At 40.2% G+C, this 18,256-nt stretch overlaps 1 protein-coding gene across 1 annotated transcript; it reads right to left on the bottom strand.

The window, feature by feature from the left end:
• Positions 1–8,008: 8,008 nt before the first annotated feature.
• Positions 8,009–9,899, bottom strand: LOC140805458 (uncharacterized). The gene is made up of 3 exons (XM_073161728.1): positions 9,465–9,899; positions 8,884–9,036; positions 8,009–8,026 (listed from the first exon to the last, which is right to left on the bottom strand). The coding sequence occupies exons 1-3, from the start codon at positions 9,897–9,899 to the stop codon at positions 8,009–8,011; spliced, it is 606 nt and encodes a 201-aa protein (XP_073017829.1).
• Positions 9,900–18,256: the final 8,357 nt, after the last annotated feature.

Below are 18,256 nucleotides of genomic sequence, written 5' to 3' on the forward strand. Positions count from 1 at the left end.
AAGGAGATCGTGTCCAAGGCATTGTTGGCCGAGCAAGATGAGAAGGATTTCACCAGAGAGAGGCAGGAGAGGCGCCAAGCTGTTACTCAGAGAGGCCAGAGTTCAAATCAGAGGGACAGGGATCGTTTCAAGGGCAAGGGCAAGATGGAGTCGAGTCCTAGACCACCGCCAGTTCCAGTTGATCCCGAGAAGCCACTTTGCCCTAAGTGTGGCAAGCATCATCGAGGAGAGTGCAGATATGGCACTCATTCATGTTATCGTTGTGGCACGGCAGGCCACGTTGCCAGAGATTGTCCACGAGGAGCTAGCCAAGGGAAGGTGCAGGGTCGTATCTTTACGATGACCAAGGAAGGTATTAATCATGATTCTTCATTGATCTCTAGTACTATTTTGATTTCAGGCAGAGTAGCTACGACTTTGATAGATACTGGTGCTACTCAATCTTTTATGTCTGAATTGTTTTTGAGATCTTTGGGTATAGTTTCTTCTGTTCTTCCTCTCCAGCTTAGTGTTGTTTTGCCTTCGGGGGACGTGTTGTGCCCGACATCGATTGGGTTTGCTTGCCCCGTTCGTATTGTTGATAGGGAGGTTTTTGCTGATTTGATTGTCATCCCGATGGTTGCCTTTGATGTTATTCTTGGCATGGATTGGCTTTCGACTTACCGTGCAGTTATCGATTGTGTTGCTAAGAAGGTGAATTTTGCAGATGATGGCCAGGGAGGATTTCTCGCCAGCACAGGTACTTCGCTGGTCCTTCCTTTTATTTCTTGTCTTGAGGCTGAGAAGTTGATGTGTAGAGGTTGTGATGTGTTTCTGGCTTCTATTGTGGATGTGGATAGACTGGTTAAGTTAAATTTAGATGATATCGATGTTATGAGGGAGTTTGCTGATGTGTTTGAGGATGATGTTCCGGGTTTGCCGCCGGACTAGAGATGTTGAGTTCGTTATTGATCTAGCTCCAGGTACGGTTCCTATTTCTAAGGCTCCGTACAGGATGGCCCCTACCGAGATGAAGGAGTTGAAGGCGCAATTGCAGGATCTAGTGGACAAGGGTTTCATTCGACCGAGTTCTTCGCCTTGGGGAGCTCCGGTCCTTTTTGTCAAGAAGAAGGATGGTTCTTTGCGACTGTGTATCGACTACAGAGAGCTCAACAAAGTGACTGTCAAGAACAAGTATCCGTTGCCACGGATTGACGACCTATTTGACCAGCTCCATGGCGCCACTGTCTTTTCGAAGATTGATCTTCGGTCTGGCTACTATCAGTTGAAGGTTAGGGAGTCTGATATCCCTAAGACAGCGTTCTGGACCAGGTACGGTCACTATGAGTTTATGGTTATGTCTTTTGGTCTGACCAATGCCCCTTCAGTCTTTATGGATCTGATGAACCGTGTGTTCAAGCCTTATCTGGATAGCTTCGTCATTGTCTTTATCGACGATATCTTGATCTATTCCAAGACCAGAGAGCTTCATGCAGAGCATCTCAGAGTGGTTCTTCAGTTGTTGCGAGAGAAGAGGTTGTTTGCCAAGCTGAAGAAGTGTGAGTTTTGGCTGGATCAGATTTCTTTCCTAGGCCATGTTGTTTCGAGGGATGGCATTGTTGTTGATCCATTGAAGATAGAGGCGATTCAGAATTGGCCCATTCCTACTTCTGTTTCAGAGGTACGCAGTTTCCTTGGTAACCCCGGCCATTGTCCAATCTGACGAGGAAGACTGTGAAGTTCGAGTGGTCTTTTGATTGCCAGAGTGCATTTCAGGAGTTGAAGGATAGATTGACGACAGCTCCTGTTCTTTCATTGCCCAGTGGTTCTGAGGATTTTGTTGTCTATACCGATGCGTCGAAGAGAGGCCTTGGTGAAGTGCTGATGCAGCGAGGTAAGGTTATTGCCTATGCTTCTCGCCAGTTGAAAGACTATGAGAAGAATTATCCGACGCCCGATTTGGAGCTAGCAGCTGTGGTTTTCGCCCTGAAGATTTGGAGACATTACTTGCATGGCGAAAAGTGTGAGATCTTCACAGACCACAAGAGTTTGAAGTATCTGTTTTCGCAGAAAGAGCTCAATATGCGACAGAGGAGGTGGTTAGAGCTTGTCAAAGATTATGATGTGACTATCAGTTACCACCCAGGGAAGACGAATGTTGTGGCAGATGCGTTGAGTCGCAAATCGAGTGCTTCTTTGAGTTCTTTGATTCAGAGGCCATTGTTGATGGATTTGCAGCGAGAGGATATTTCTTTGGTAGTTCCGGGAACCATTGCTCGCCTTTCAGCGTTGGTCGTTCGGACTACTTTGACGGACAGGATCCGTAGAGAGCAGGCGACTGATTTGCAGTTGTCAGAGTTGAGAGCTAGAGCTGAGGAGAGAGGTAACTCAGAGTTTGGTTCGAATGGTGATGGTTTGGTGACCTTCAGAGGTCGTATTTGTGTTCCTATTGGCGATGATATTCGACGAGACATTCTGACAGAGGCTCATACCGCGCCATATTCTATTCATCCAGGCAGTATGAAGATGTATCAGGATCTTCGTCGACTCTACTGGTGGCCAGGTATGAAGAAAGATATTTCTTTGTTCATTTCTCAGTGCCTTACTTGTCAGCAGGTGAAGATTGAGCACCAGAGACCTGCTGGGACATTGCTATCTTTGCCGATTCCTCAGTGGAAGTGGGAGCACATTACGATGGATTTCGTGACTGGCCTTCCCAGAGTGCAGAAAGGTTATAATTCCATTTGGGTCATTGTTGATAGGTTGACCAAGTTAGCGCACTTTCTTCCCGTCAAGACGACGTACTCCATGAATCAGTATGCCGAGGATTATATTGCAGAGATTGTTAGACTTCATGGTGTGCCTGTGTCGATTGTGTCTGATCATGATCCTAGATTTACCTCCGAGCTTTGGAAGAGTCTGCACAGAGCTATGGGTTCACGGTTAGCGTTCAGTACAGCTTATCACCCTCAGAGCGACAGTCAATCAGAGAGAGTCATTCAGATTCTAGAGGATATGCTCAGAGCTTTTACTATTGATTATTCTGGTAGCTGGGATTCTAAATTGCCACTTGTGGAGTTCACGTACAACAATAGCTACCAGCCGACGATTGGCATGGCACCGTATGAGGCACTTTATGGCAGGAAGTGCAGATCTCCTTTGTTTTGGGATGAGGTTGGTGAGAGGAAGATGTTGGGTCCCGAGTTGGTCCAACAGACTGCCGATGTTGTTGCTGTTATCCGTGAGAGAATGAAGACTGCGCAGTCGAGACAGAAGAGCTATGCAGATGTTCATCGTAGACCTTTGCAGTTCGAGGTTGGCGACCATGTGTTCCTGAAGATTGCACCTCTCAAGGGTGTGATGAGGTTTGGCAAGAAGGGCAAGTTGAGTCCGAGGTTTATTGGTCCATTCAAGATCTTGGACAGAGTTGGTGACAGAGCTTACAGATTAGCCCTACCGCCCGATCTTGACAGAGTCCATAATGCTTCACGTATCGATGCTCAGGAAGTATATTGCAGATCCTTCCCATGTCCTTCACCACGAGCCATTGGACTTGACGCCGAATTTGACGTACCAAGAGATTTCGGTCCAGATTTTGGATCGCACAGTTAGAGTATTGAGGAACAAAGAGATCGGCATCGTTAAAGTCCTTTGGAGGAACCATTTGATCGAGGAGGCTACGTGGGAACCAGAGGATGACATGAGAGAGAAGTATCCTGAGTTGTTCGTGCAGTGACGTCAATTTCGCGGACGAAATTCCTCTAAGGAGGGGAGATTGTAATAGCCGAGCCTGGTGTACGGTACAGGTTTAAGCTTTACTTGTTATTTGGGTTATGTGATTATAAGTTTAGAGTTGTGTTTTGGGCTATAGTATTATTGGTTATTATTGTTATTGAGGTGTTAGATGTTGTTGGTTGTTCGTTTCAGAGTTTCGGATCGATTTTAGTTGTGTTGGTTTTGTTCATTGCTGTGAGCTCAGCGCACCCGCGGCCCTTGTGTTGTCGCACCCGCGGTCGAGGTATGGGCGAGATTTTAAGTGACTTTTTGGGAGTTGTTGGCCATACCTTACCTTATCTTCTTCCTCCATTCTCGTTTTTCTCTCTTCTTCCAAGGGTTTTCTTCCATTTCAATTGCTTCCTACCTTTGATTCTTGGATTTGTTTGGATTTTCGACTTGAGATCGAGGTTCTCCGTGGTATAAGGAAGCTTAGGTAAGTTTTTGGTTGAGCTCTATCATGATTTTTGGTAATGAGATGTTATAGGGTGTTGTTCTTGTTGGTTTAAGGGATTATTTGACTTGTATTTGTGGAAATAGAGTTGATATTGGTGTTATTTATGGATTATTGTTGTAGGTGGTGTACCAAGAGTTTAGTTGGAGGTGTTCTATTGGTTTGTAAGTGGAATTTCATCCCTTTGCTCACATGATGTTATATGTATTGTGTTTTAAAGATTTTAAAGTGATATTCCCTTCAATTGATTCATTGTTATGTATTGATCCCATTGATTATCTATTGGAGGCATTGATGTCTCACTATTGTTAAAAGGGAATACAAGAGAAAATAAGAGATTGTGAAACGACGGCTTTAAATGCCATTCAGAGTTCAAATGTTTTATTGGATTGATTGAATCATAGTCAGAGCATTGCATGCAATTAGCTGATCAACAACCATAGGCTTTTATCCCTCACAGTTATCGATTTATATCGATGGGATATTTGCAACCACAGTCAGAGATACTATTGATATCAATCCAACCAGAGAAAAGAGAAATACCATCGTATTGCTATCTATTGCTATTGCTATTACTACAGTTATTGCTATATTATTCATTTTTCAGAGTTGATGGTATTTATGATTTCAAAGTCATGTTTTACAGAGTATTGTATCATTGCTATGTTAAAGTTCCACTTGCTGAGATTTATTCTCATTTCAGTTATTTTCATGTGATGCAGATAAGAGTGACCGACCAGGACAGTGATCGTGGATGAGGGTCATATGCATACACCGTTGGAAGGAAGATTATTTTGTATCATTTTGGGACATGATCATAAGAATGATTATTTTGTATTTTGCATATCATTTGAATGATCATGTATTTATTTTGTAAACATTTTTATGAAATGTATTTTGAAACTCCCTCCATATTTTAGAGAAAATTTTATTTCCGCTGTGTATTTTTATTGTTACGGGTCAGAGGTGTCACACTGGTAGAGTGCACTGAACAACCCTCTATAAAGGACTTTCCAAGTGGTTCTCACTTATCGAGTAGAAACGTCCTAGTTTATGGTTGTACACCATTAGTCCTTATGACCCGGGACAACATTGAGACTCTATGTGCTAGAATTACACTTTGACTTGTTTACCGACTCTCATGAGGTAATCAGGTGGCAAGGTTGGGTGTTCTGTCGAAACATATAGGAGTCGATGCATTGTAGTCGGGGATTCACCACTTACCTTCGGGTATGGATATCCTATGTGTTCTCATGTGTATGTAGGTTGAAATCTCTGATCAGAGTATGGTGGTAATTATGAAAGGGGTTTCATAGATTACACCATCGATGCAACTACGACATGACACATAGTATCGATTCATTGACAACTCTCGATAAAACAATGGTTGCCGAATCGGTCGGGATATATGAGTTGAAAGAACCGTACTGTACGCTAACCATAATTGAATGGTTCTTGCAGGCACTATCATTTGATACCTATGGAATCATGTAAGCGATGCTACTAGGCGTTTAACATGATTGGTTGGGTACTATCAGACTTGAGTTCTGACGTTCTTGTTATCAAGGAGTTGATAAGTAAGAACGGAGCAATTGGGGTATGCTCATATAAGGACATGTTTAGTCCGAATCACATGGAGATGAGAACCCACGGCTAGTTGTATCAATGAACCATGGAGGGCCACACAAGTACTAGTTTTCTAGATCCCGTTGAGAAGTAAAATAGTTCAATGTGTTGAACGGCTTATAAATGAGTTTATAAGCGTAAGGAAAATAGAAGTATGACTTCTATGAGAGAATTGTATACTTTAATTTATGGAAATGTTCCTAAATTAAAAGTTGGCCAATTGAATAATGTATTTGAAAATTGTGATTTTCATAAACATTATTATGGACTAAATTAAATTAATTCAAGTGTTGAATTAATTAAACACTAGTGGACATAGGTAGAGTCCAAATAATTAAATTAATTCAAGTGTTGAATTAATTAAATCATATTGAGTCTTGTAGAGCTCAATTTAAATAAATTATTTAACTAGTGGACTTGAGTAAACTCAAGTAATGTTTAATTAGTCTAAAAAATGTTTGAGATAATTAAATTAAGTCCATGGGTTTTTAATTTGTTAAAAACCATATAATATATGCATGCATGGGAGGTGAAGGGTTGGAGACTACTTTTTTGGTTATCAAGGCATGGCATGCAAAAAGGTGTTTTTGCTTTTAGCTTTTTGCAAGTTCAAGACAAGTCTCTCTTCCCCCATTCCACAACACACCTTGGCCAAAATCTTAGAGAGCAATTCTCTCGAGTTTTTCTCTCTTTTCTTCTTCAAGTGTTGAGCAAGAAATATTCTTCTCCTTGAAAAATCCTCATAATTTTCTAGTGCAAATTAAGAGGGGATTTACCAAGCAAGTGGTGGGCCTAATTTTTGAAGGAAGGGAAGCTTGTAGATCTTCATGCCATTCAAGAGCTTTGTTGTTTAACAACAAAGTTGGAGCCATAATCAATCTTTTAAAGATTGATAGGTATATCTCTCAAACACCCTATATATGACATTTTGGTGTTGTATTTGCTACGCACAATATCATTGTGGCCGAAATTTTTCTTGTAAAAATTCGATTTTAAAACTTCCGTTGCGCTTCCAGTCACCGTAAACGATCCCCTTTCAAATAATTGGTAGTTGAATGCACGCATCGATTGTAAGCAAACTCAACAATTGGCAAACAATTCTCCCAATTCTTTAAGTTCTTTTTAAGAATAGCACGCAAAAGTGTTCCTAATGTTCTATTAACAACCTCAGTTTGTCCATCCGTTTTAGGATGACATGTAGTAGAAAACAACAATTTTGTGCCAAGTTTAGTCCACAAAGTTTTCCAAAAATAACTCAAAAACTTAACATCACGGTCAGACACAATAGTCCTAGGCATGCCATGTAACCTAACGACTTCTCTAAAGAACAAGTCCACAATTTTAGAAGCATCATCCGTTTTATGACAAGCAATGAAATGTGCCATATTAGAAAATCTATCAATAACAACAAATATTGAATCTCTCCCCTTCTTAGTCCTAGGCAACCCCAAAACAAAGTCCATAGAAATGTCAATGCAAGGCTCACTAGGAACAGGAAGTGGTGTCTACAATCCATGTGGTTGTGTTCTAGACTTAGCTTGCCTACAAGTTATGCACTTATCACAAATTCGTTCAACGTCACGCTTCATATTTGGCCAATAGAAATGTTCATGCAAAGCATTCAAAGTTTTTGCCACACCAAAGTGTCCCATCAAACCACCCCATGTGCCTCCCTAACAAGTAATTCACAAATCAATGATTTAGGGATGCACAACCTATCTTCTCTTAACAAGAACACATGATGCAAATAAAATTTATCATGTGGACCATGCATACATGTTTCAAATACATCCATAAAATCATCATCTAGCACATACAACTCTTTCACATGCTCAAACCCCAAAATTTTAGATTCCAAGGTAGAGATTAGTACGTACCTTCGTGATAGTGCGTCGGCTACTACATTTTCCTTACCTAATTTGTACTTGATGATGTAGGGGAATGTTTCAATGAATGCTACCCACTAGGCGTGCCGCTTGTTCAACTTCTGCTGCCCCTTAAGGTGCTTAAGAGACTCATGATCCGTGTGAATCACAAACTCCTTAGGCCTCAAGTAGTGTTGCCACGTTTCTAGAGTCCTCACAAGTGCGTAGAACTCCTTATCATACGTGGGGTAGTTCAAGGCTGCTCCATTGAGCTTCTCTCTAAAGTACGCCACTGTCCGTCCTCCTCGCATCAAAACTCCGCCAATACCTACACTTAACGCATCACATTCAATTTCAAAAGTGTTAAAAAAATCAGGTAAAACAAGTAAAGGAGCATTAATCAATTTGTGCTTAATAAGATTAAAAGACTTCTCTTGCTCCTCGCACCAATAGAATGGAACGTTCTTCTTAATTACCGCCGTCATCGGTGCTGCAAGTGTGCTAAAATCCTTTACAAACCTCCTATAGAAGCTTGAAAGTCCATGAAAACTTTGGACTTGACCAACAGTAGTAGGCGTTGGCCAATCTCGAATAGCACTTACCTTGTCTTCATCCACATGTATTCCTGCGAGCTTACCACAAAACCAAGAAAGACAAGTTTGCTTGTACAAAAATCACATTTCTTTAAGTTAGCATATAGATTTTTAGCCCTTAGTGTGATTAGCACAAGTCTCAAGTGATTAACATGCTCATCCAAGTCTTTGCTATATACTAGGATATAATCAAAGTAGACAACAACAAATTTTCCTATGTATGCACGCAAGACATGGTTCATTAACCTCATAAAAGTGCTAGGAGCGTTATTTAAGCCAAAAGGCATGACCATCCACTCATATAACCCGTATTTGGTTTTAAAGCAGTTTTCCACTCATCACCTTCCCTCATCCTAATTTGGTGATAACCACTCTTCAAATCAATTTTGCTAAAGATACAAGAACCATGCAACTCATCTAACATATCATCTAGTCTAGGTATGGGATGCCTATACTTAATGGTTATGTTATTGATTTCCCTACAATCTACACACAAACGCCATGAGCCATCTTTCTTAGGAACTAATAAAACAGGTACAGCACAAGGAGACATGGACTCACGCACAAAACCCCTATCTAACAACTCACTTACCTGTCGTTGAAGCTCCTTGGTCTCCTCTATATTTCTCCTATAAGCTGGACCATTTGGAAATGCACTTCCCGGTACCAAATCAATTTGGTACTCAATCCCCCTCAATGGTGGTAGCCCTTGAGGTAGGTCCTCTGGGAATACATCTCCAAATTCCTGCAAGAGTGAAACAACAATGCTCGGAAGGGACCCGGCTATATCACTTGCGTTAAGGAGGATCTCCTTGTAAAGAATCAACACAAGTGGTTCATGTGTGTGCATCAATTGCTTCAACTCACTTTTTTGGTCCATATATGATTTCTTTTTGGCCTCTTTCCTCTCATTTTCTTTCCCCTCATTTTCTTTCCTTTCTTTTTTTCTTTTGTATGGCTATCTCACCTTTTTTGTCACTCTTTTTTTCAGCCATTTATTTTTTATTTTCCAAAGTCATCTCACTTTTTAATTCACTCTTTTTTTCGGCCTCATCTCTCTTTTTTTTTTTTCAATTGGTCCTACAACACTTGCTTTGGGGACAAAGGGAGTAAAACAATGGACTCCTTCTTCAACACAAATGAAAATCTATTCTTGAACCCATCATTAGTCACCTTTCTATCGTATTGCCACGGTCTACCCAACAAGATGCGACAAGCATGCATGGGTACTACATCACACAAGACCTCATCCACATACTTCCCAATAGAAAAAGGCACTAGCGCTTGCTTTGTGACCTTCACTTCCGCACAATCATTCAACCATTGCAGTCTATATGGTTGAGAGTGTTTTAGTGTAGGCAAACCCAATTTCTCAACCATTTCAACACTAGCCACATTTGTACAACTCCCCCCGTCTATGATTAAATTGCAAACCTTTTGATTCACAAAACACCTAGTATGGAACAAATTCTCTCTTTGGTTAGCCTCATCCTCCTTGACTTGGGCACTCATGATACGCCTAGCCACTAGGGCTTCACCTACAACCGCCTCATAACCCTCGTCAGGACTATCTTCCTCCACATTGGCCCTAATCATTACTACTTCCATCTCCTTATAGTAGTCCTCAACACTCTTCAACCCTTGCCTCAAGACTTGTAGCCTCTTAAACATCTCCCTATAATAGTGATTAGGTACAAACCTCTTCCTCATGACCCTCTTCATTTCATCCCACGATTCAATGGGTCTCTCATGATACCTCCTCCTAGTGGTCACTAATTGATCCCACCATATGAGAGCATAGTCTAAGAATTCAACCACCGCCAACCTAACTTTCTTTTGTTCGGAGTAGTGGTGACACTCAAACACGAACTATATCCTCTTTTCCCACTCTAAGTACGCCTCAGGATCAGACTTCCCATGAAATGAAGGACTTTTCATCTTAATACTACCCATGTTACCATCTTCCCTATTCCCTTCATATCTTTCCCGTACGGCTTCTCTTCTTCGTCTCCCAAATCCTCTACCTCTTCCATTCCTACCCCAATTCTCATTTTGACTTTCCTCATCTCCTCCCAAATCATATTCTTCCTCTTCTTCTCCTCTACCCACATCCTTAGGTTTAGACTTACTCCCGCTAGTACTATCCTCAAGTTTATCCAACCTCTCATGTAAGGGCTCCCATTCATTTCTCATCATCCTACTAAAATGCCCAAACAATACCTCCATTTGAACCTTAGACAACCCCGGGTTCGAACTATCTCCTACCTCCCTCTCCATTTAATTTTAATTTTGTACCTGCAATAAAACGTTAGTAGAAAACAAGATATATTCCTCACCCAAAAGCTCACGGTCACTCCAAAGAAATTCACTCATCTTTTCTATCTTATTTTGTTTGCTCACAACAAATACTCACTAGTCAGTCCAAAGAAATAACACTCACACTCAAATGTCTCCACTCGACTTTGATGTTACTCTCGAAAGTGTGCTCAAGCTTTGTATTTTAGTTATATCAAACAATCAAGTTTCAACTCGTGAACAAATGTGATCGACTCACTTGGACTGCATAGACAAGCAATTTGAAGATAGTTAAATGGTTTTTTTTTTTATTGTGAGAGGCAATTGAATATGACTCTATTAAGGAAATAGAACAAAATACCACAAAGAAATAACAAGGAATTTTCGGATTTTTGGTACTCTTTTTTTTTCCCCTCTAAGAATTCCGAAAATTCAAAGAAAAAAAATAAGGCACAAAATCTCGTGTATCACAGATTCACAAACGACGAAGAATAACAGAACAAATCAGATCTGAAAGCGGAACGAAAGAAAATTTAGATCTGATAATAGAACGAAGGGTAAACTTACTTGAATTCAATGAGCCAAAGCTCTAATACCTAATGATATGAATCTTTGTACGAATAAAAGCAAACACGATTAAAATTGAATCGCGCCCTCAATTTAATATCGAACAAAGAATCATAGTTGTCCCGATCTTTTGAATCAAGTGTGTGTGTTGTGATATTCACCTCTAAATTATAAAAACTTAGCAATAAATATTCACGAGAATAAACAACCGAAATTATAACGAACCTTCAAAGAACAAGCCCTTGACAATCCGCACAAGCACGATCGACAAACGCCACAAAGTTAAAAACTTCGATAAGTTTGATTTTTGATGAACAAAGCAATAAGCCTTGAAAGCTTGAGAGAAAATCTCAAAAGTTTGTATAAACTCAATAATAATGTATATTGTATGTAAAATTTCGTCCAAAATATGTTTATATGTCAAAAAGATAACAATAGTCTAGTTACCAAAAGAAATAAAACTTTAGGAAGGAAAATATTCTCGCTCAGCCGTCTCAGACACGGACCCCATGTGGCCCTCAGTGTATGGGTCCGTGTACTCTCGGGAAAATCACTTCAGCTGCAAACAGGGGACACGGACCCCGTGTCCTGGTTCGTGCTCGGGTCCGTGTAGACACGGGAATTCTTCAGCTTCGGCTGTAAAGGGCACAGACCCCGTGTGCAGGTCCGTGTACACGTCGTGTAGTCTCGGCCGTCTCCAACAATGCTTGAATGATATTCCTTTGGCCTCCCGACGTACCCCCATGCATCACGACCCCTTCCTGATTGCTCATGACTCCCTGTAATGCCTCTTTGAATTTCTTTTTTCGTCCCCTCGTGACTGGTCCCTCCGGCAACTGCAAAGGATCCCAAACATGATTAAAATCAAATCGCGCCCTCAATTCAATAACGAACAAAGAATCGTTGTTGTCCCGATCTTTTGAATCAAGTGTGTGTTGTGATTTTCACCTCTAAACTATGAAAAGTCTAGCAACAAATAATCACGGAATAAACAATCGAAAAACTCAACGAACCTTCAAAGAACAAGTCTAAGACAACCCGCACAAGCACGATCGACAAACGCCACAAGACGAATCTTGATAAGTTTGATTTTTGAATAACAAAGCGAAGCTTTCAATGTTTGAGAGAAAAACTCTAAAATTTGATATAAATATCAATAATAATCTGAAGAGTGTGTAAAATTTCGTCCCTCATATGTTTACATATCAAAAAGATATCAAATCTAGTTACCAAGATAATTAAAACTTTAATTAAGGAAAGAAATATTTTTCTTGGCAGTTGCGCGCTGGGGCGGTGAAGTTTGGCCGCCCTAGCGCGAAACGTTCTGGACAGGCACGCTGGGGCGGTGAAGTTTGGCCGCCCTAGCACGAGATTCTCTGGAATTCACCTTTTGGACAGTGTCTTTGGCGCTGGGGCGGTAATGTTTGGTCGCCCTAGCGCGGAAGCTTCTGGTCCAAAGTCATGTTCTTCATAATTTAGCACTTGATCATCATTCCATTGACTTCCAAACTTGCTCCCGTGAATCACGAACCCCTCGGGACTTGGCTCCTTGCTTGGAAGCTCTACTTGATTGCTCATGAGCCCATTCAATGTTTCTTTGAATCTCTTCAGTCATCCTCTCGTAATCGGTCCCTCCGGCAACTCTAACGGGTCTCATGCGTTCCTTGGGGCTTGACCTTCCGTGTTCGCATCAGATTACTTCATTCAATTACTCCAACAACAAGCAAAAGTCCATGGTGAACAAATACAGCAGCTACTGGATATGCAACGGACAACTCATGAACAGGTACAAGCACAAGCCATAGTACACAGACATGTGCCTGTTCAGACAGACGTATATGATCGTTTTCGACGTTTGAATCCCCCTGAATTCATGGGACGTACCGATCCAGCAGAAGCAGAAGAATGGATTAAATCATTGGAGTCCATCTTCTCCTACCTTCATGTGGAAGATGCAGAAAAAGTAACATGTGCCATCTTTTTGTTAACAAAACATGCAAGAATATGGTGGGAGAGTGCAAGGATGGCATTACCGGCGATACCATTGACTTGGGAAACTTTCAAATCCATTTTTTACAACAAATATTTTATCAAAGATGTACGAGCCAAGAAAGCCAGTGATTTCCTTAATCTGAAGCAATGAACCATGTCAATGGCGGAATACATACAACAATTCGAGGCAGGAGTCCAATATGTACCATATATTACACAAGATGACACTAGTAAGGGCGAACACTTCATGCGGGGAATTTGCTCTGAAATTAAACGTGATGTACGGATGTTGAAAGTTTCTACATATGGGGAGATAGTGGAAAGAGCTCTTATGGTAGAACACGATGAACAAGAAATTGACAGAGACAAGAAACAACGAAGACAACAATACTTTCAAAGGAGCCAAGGAACAAGACAAGGCAAAAAGACCAATAGCAAAGGTACCCGACCAGAGGAACCTCGGCAAGGGTCCCCTTCCACGTAAAGAAAAAGATAGATCACCTTGTCCTAAATGTGGTAAACTCCATAGCGGTGAATGTATGCAAGGTTCCAATGTCTGTTATCGTTGCAAAAATCCAGGGCATCTCGCCAGGAATTTTCCAGGAAGTTCTGAGAAAGTACAGGGACGCCTTTTCTCCATGACTAAAGAGGAAGTGGATGCGGATACATCGATGATCACTGGTATGTTCTTGATTTCTGGTATCACTGCTATTGTTTTACTAGATTCAAGAGCCACGAATTCCTTTATTTCGGAATCGTTTGTAAGGAGACTGGGCATTACAGCAAGTACAACAGAGACACAACTCGCCATAGCCTTACCTTCCAGGAAAGAATTACAGATAGATCAGATTGTGCGAGGGTGTCCAACATATTTCCATGGCCATCTGATGTATGCTGAATTGATAGTTTTGAAAATGACCGATTTTGATGTGATATTGGGAATGTATTGGCTCTCGAAGTATAGAGTTACTATTGACTGTGGCATAAAGATGATCAAGTTTGCACTGGTAGGAGCTGAACCATTCACAGTAGCAAGTGCTGGTATATCCTTACCTATTCGGATAATATCTTGTATGAAGGCTTGTAAATTATTACAGAAGGAGTGTCAAGGATATTTAGCATCTGTTTTAGTTATTGATTCACATGTTTGTGAACTAAAAGATACAGATGTTGTCTGTGAGTTTCCAGAAGTATTTCCTGATGATGTAACAGGCTTACCCCCAGATAGAGAGATCGAATTTGTAATTGATGTTGTGGCAGGAACTCATCCGATCTCAAAAGCTCCTTAGATTAGCTCCTATAGAAATGAAAGAATTGAAAGAACAGTTACAGGAGTTACCTGATAAAGGGTTTATTAGACCGAGCTTTTCACCGTGGGGTGCACCTGTTTTGTTTGTGAAAAAGAAAGACGAAACTCTTCGTTTATGTATTGATTATCGGGAGTTGAACAATGTGACAATCAAAAAAAAAGTATCCACTCCCCAGAATTGATGATTTGTTTGATTAATTACAAGGAGCTGCTATCTTTTAGAAGATTGATTTACGATCAGGCTATCATCAACTATGTAGAGCCCAAATTCGTACACGTAAAACCCATGCATTATTTATTTGTTAAATCAGTTATTTAATTTAAAATTATTTTCTTAGTCCATGCATAGTTTATTTAAATGTATTATTTTAAATTAGTCATATTTATTGTGATGCACGTTAAAATGTCTTTCGAGTTTCATGTTTCAGGCGATCATTCGAGGCGGGATTGAGGAAAAGACCGGCGACGATTTTGGCAATTTAAAATGTGATATTTTATTTTTAAGTTGAGTTTGGGGCTGTTTTAAAGGATTTACTAAGATTTAGAATTTTTACAAGCCTTATTTATTTATCTAGGGATTTTAGAATTTTAAAGTTAGCATGGTGTACCTTATTTTGCTAAGTAGTAAAATTTGTAAAATTAGTGTGGATTTTACTTAAATTGGGGGACTTTTATTTAAGGATTAGTAGGGATAGTATTTTATTTAATGTGTTAATTGAGTAATTTTTAATTAGCACCTTAATGGTAGAATTAAGCCAAAATTTTAGTCCCTAATTATTAGCCTAACACACTCACACACCCTTATTTACACACACTTACACATATACCACACACACACATCTCCCTTATCCCCATTCTATCATTTTAAAAGAAAACTTTTAGGGTTCTTGGCACAAGAGCAACAGCCGCCCCATCCCTTAAATCTTTCCAGCAAATTTTTGTTGATTTTATTGCAAGAAATTCGAGCCGCAAGTCGTCCCGGATCAAGCCTCGCTCCGTTCCCGCATCGGTATCGCCGTTTCGGTAAAGTTTATCATCAAAAGGCACGTATAATCTCTCTTTTCTGCGTCGATCATGTCATAGTATGTGTTGCGTTGTTTTTATGCGTAAAATCCATGTGTGATGTGTAGTAGTTTGAGCAAGAAATTCATCGATGCATCTTGCAATAGTTTTTAGATCTAAAATCCCGTTTTTCACTGTATTTTGGATTACTGCGATTTTTCAGTCGAGAATCTGAGAAAACTTTCACCGTGACAAATTTAGAAATTTTAGATACCTTCGATTTGAAATAAAATTCAAGTGATTTGGATAAAAATTGAGCGAGTTACGGTGTTTTTCGTGGGATTGCTCAAATTGCGATTTCAGTAAATTATGATATTGATGCGTTCTTGAAGTTTATTTGTTGCAGGCTTTGTTGGGGATCGACGAGTGATCGTTGCTGCGTCTAAGTATGTTTAGCGTGGCGTTGGAATGATTTTTGGGTTGTCGTTTCGTGTTGGTAGGCACTTCTACGCAATAAAAGTTCTACGATGGGTTTGTTCGTCAGTTGTCGTGTTTACGGTTTGTTGCATCGTTTGGGATGCGTAGTCGTATTGGAGTATTTTTAAAGGTTTGATTCGGTGCTATAGTTTCCTAGGAGGTGTCTCGGTGTGTCGATTCTTAGTCCATTTGGGTTGGTTGGATGAAAGAAATGTCATGTTAAGTTTTCACGCAGGTTTAGTCATACTGTGGCTAGCCGGACCCCTACACGGACCTTGACACGGGGTCCGTGCCTTTTTTCCTCCTTAGTGCCAAGAAACCGAGAGTACACGGACCTTGACACGGACCGGACCCAGGGTCCGTGCCCTTCCTTTTCTTCACGACACATTTTACAGTATGTCTACGGACCCGTACACGGACCCAGGCACGGGGTCCGTGTACTGCTTATTTTGGGAAAAATATTGATGTATGATTTGAGGTTTGATGTCTTGGTTTAGTGCACTGATTTACATGACATGGTCGAGTCATGGGAATTTTACCATGTCCTAAGTAAGAGAATGTTTATGGGTCACTTACTTTGAAACATGCCTCTACGCAAAATTATGCTTTATACGCTCAAGTTTATGTTACGAGAATGTTTAAGAAAAGCTCATGTTGATGGCACGTCTAAGCTAAGCTCACGATGTTCAAGTTTCAAGCATGTTAAATTCAAGTTCAAGTATGTATGTTCAATTTTTAAAGTTGCATGCGGTTTTATTATGTAGTACTCGTTATTTCCCAGTTTATACGTGTTCAGTCTTTAGACTCACTAGACTTGATCGATGCAGGTGAGTATGTTGATGAGGAGACAGGAGGTAGCGACCAAGGGGCAGGCCTGGACTGAGCGGGAGGCTAACCCGAGGACCGCAATGTTTATGTTTTTATGCAAATGTTAATTTACTCTGATTTCATGTTTTGAGGGAAACACATTGAGCAAACCTTTTGTGAGCAAATTTTATAGAAGTTATTTTGAGCAACCATGTCTTATGGGGGACTTGGTTGAGATATTTTATGGCAAACTTTGAAGGTTATGTTATGTTTAAGAAAATTTTAAATTTTTCCGCAAATTTTGAACGGTAAAAGTACGGTACTTTACAAACTAAAAGTGAAATCAGATGTTATCTCAAAGACTACCTTCCGAACCAGATACAGGCATTATGAATTTCTTGTAATGCCATTTGGCCTAACAAATGCACCAGCTGCTTTTATGGATTTGATGAACAGAATTTTCAAGCCATTTTTAAACAAGTTCGTGATTGTGTTTATAGATGATATTCTCATCTACTCACGAACTGTAGATGAGCATCGAGAACATTTGCAATTAGTTTTGCAGACTTTGAAAGATAAACATTTATATTCTAAATGGAAGAAATGCGAATTTTGGCTTGAACAAATAGCATTCTTTCATCTCAAAAGAAGGCATATCAGTGGATCCAAGCAAGATTGAAGCTGTTAATAACTGGCTACGACCTACCACTCTTACCGACATACGTAGTTTTCTTGGGCTAGTTGGTTATTACCGTCGGTTTATAGCGGGATTTTCTAAGATACCATTGCCTTTAACTGCGTTAACACAAAATAATGTCAAATTTATATGGAACGAAGCATGTGATCGCAGTTTCCAAGAGTTAAAAAAATTAACATCAGCACCAGTCCTTGCTATTCCAGAAGGATCAGGAGATTTTGTGGTATATATTGATGCTTCGAAACAAGGTTTAGGAGCAGTTTTAACGCAGCACGGGAAGGTGATTGCTTATGCCTCAAGACAGTTGAAGGAATATAAAAAGAATTATCCCACTCATGATTTAGAACTGGCAGCAGTGGTATTTGCATTGAAAATATGGAGCCATTATCTGTATGGTGAACGATGTGAAATTTACACGGACCACAAGAGTCTGAAATATTTATTCACGCAAAAAGAACTGAATATGACACAACGACGTTGGTTGGAATTGATGAAGATTACGATTGTGTTATTAATTATCATTCAAGCAAATCCAATGTTGTTGTAGAAGCGTTAAGCCAAAAGTCCAGTTCCATTGCTGCAATGCAAGTACAAGAACAAATTTTATGGGATTTGCAGAACTTGAAGCTTGATGTTATTCCAAAGGGAACTGCAATTCAGTTATCATCTCTTATGGTTCGACCAACGCTTGAAGACAGAATCAAGGTCAAACAAAATATAGATACTGAATTACAACAACTGAGGCAGCGAGATGAGGATAAAGGATACTTGAACTTTGAATTAAATGGGGAAGGAATGCCGAAACAAGGAACAATCAGG

This window comes from Primulina eburnea, chromosome 11, assembly GCF_022965805.1.
Source record: "Primulina eburnea isolate SZY01 chromosome 11, ASM2296580v1, whole genome shotgun sequence".
Classification (NCBI taxonomy): Eukaryota; Viridiplantae; Streptophyta; class Magnoliopsida; order Lamiales; family Gesneriaceae; genus Primulina; species Primulina eburnea.

What these genes read in the sequence shown, in the direction of transcription:
- LOC140805458 (XM_073161728.1), bottom strand. Translation starts at nt 9,899, where the DNA reads ATGGAAGTAGTAATGATTAGGGCCAATGTGGAGGAAGATAGTCCTGAC. An exon ending in CGTGGCAATACGATAGAAAG is followed by an intron (nt 9,037 to 9,464) that starts GTGACTAATGAT and finishes TCACTCTTGCAG; the next exon opens with GAATTTGGAGATGTATTCCC.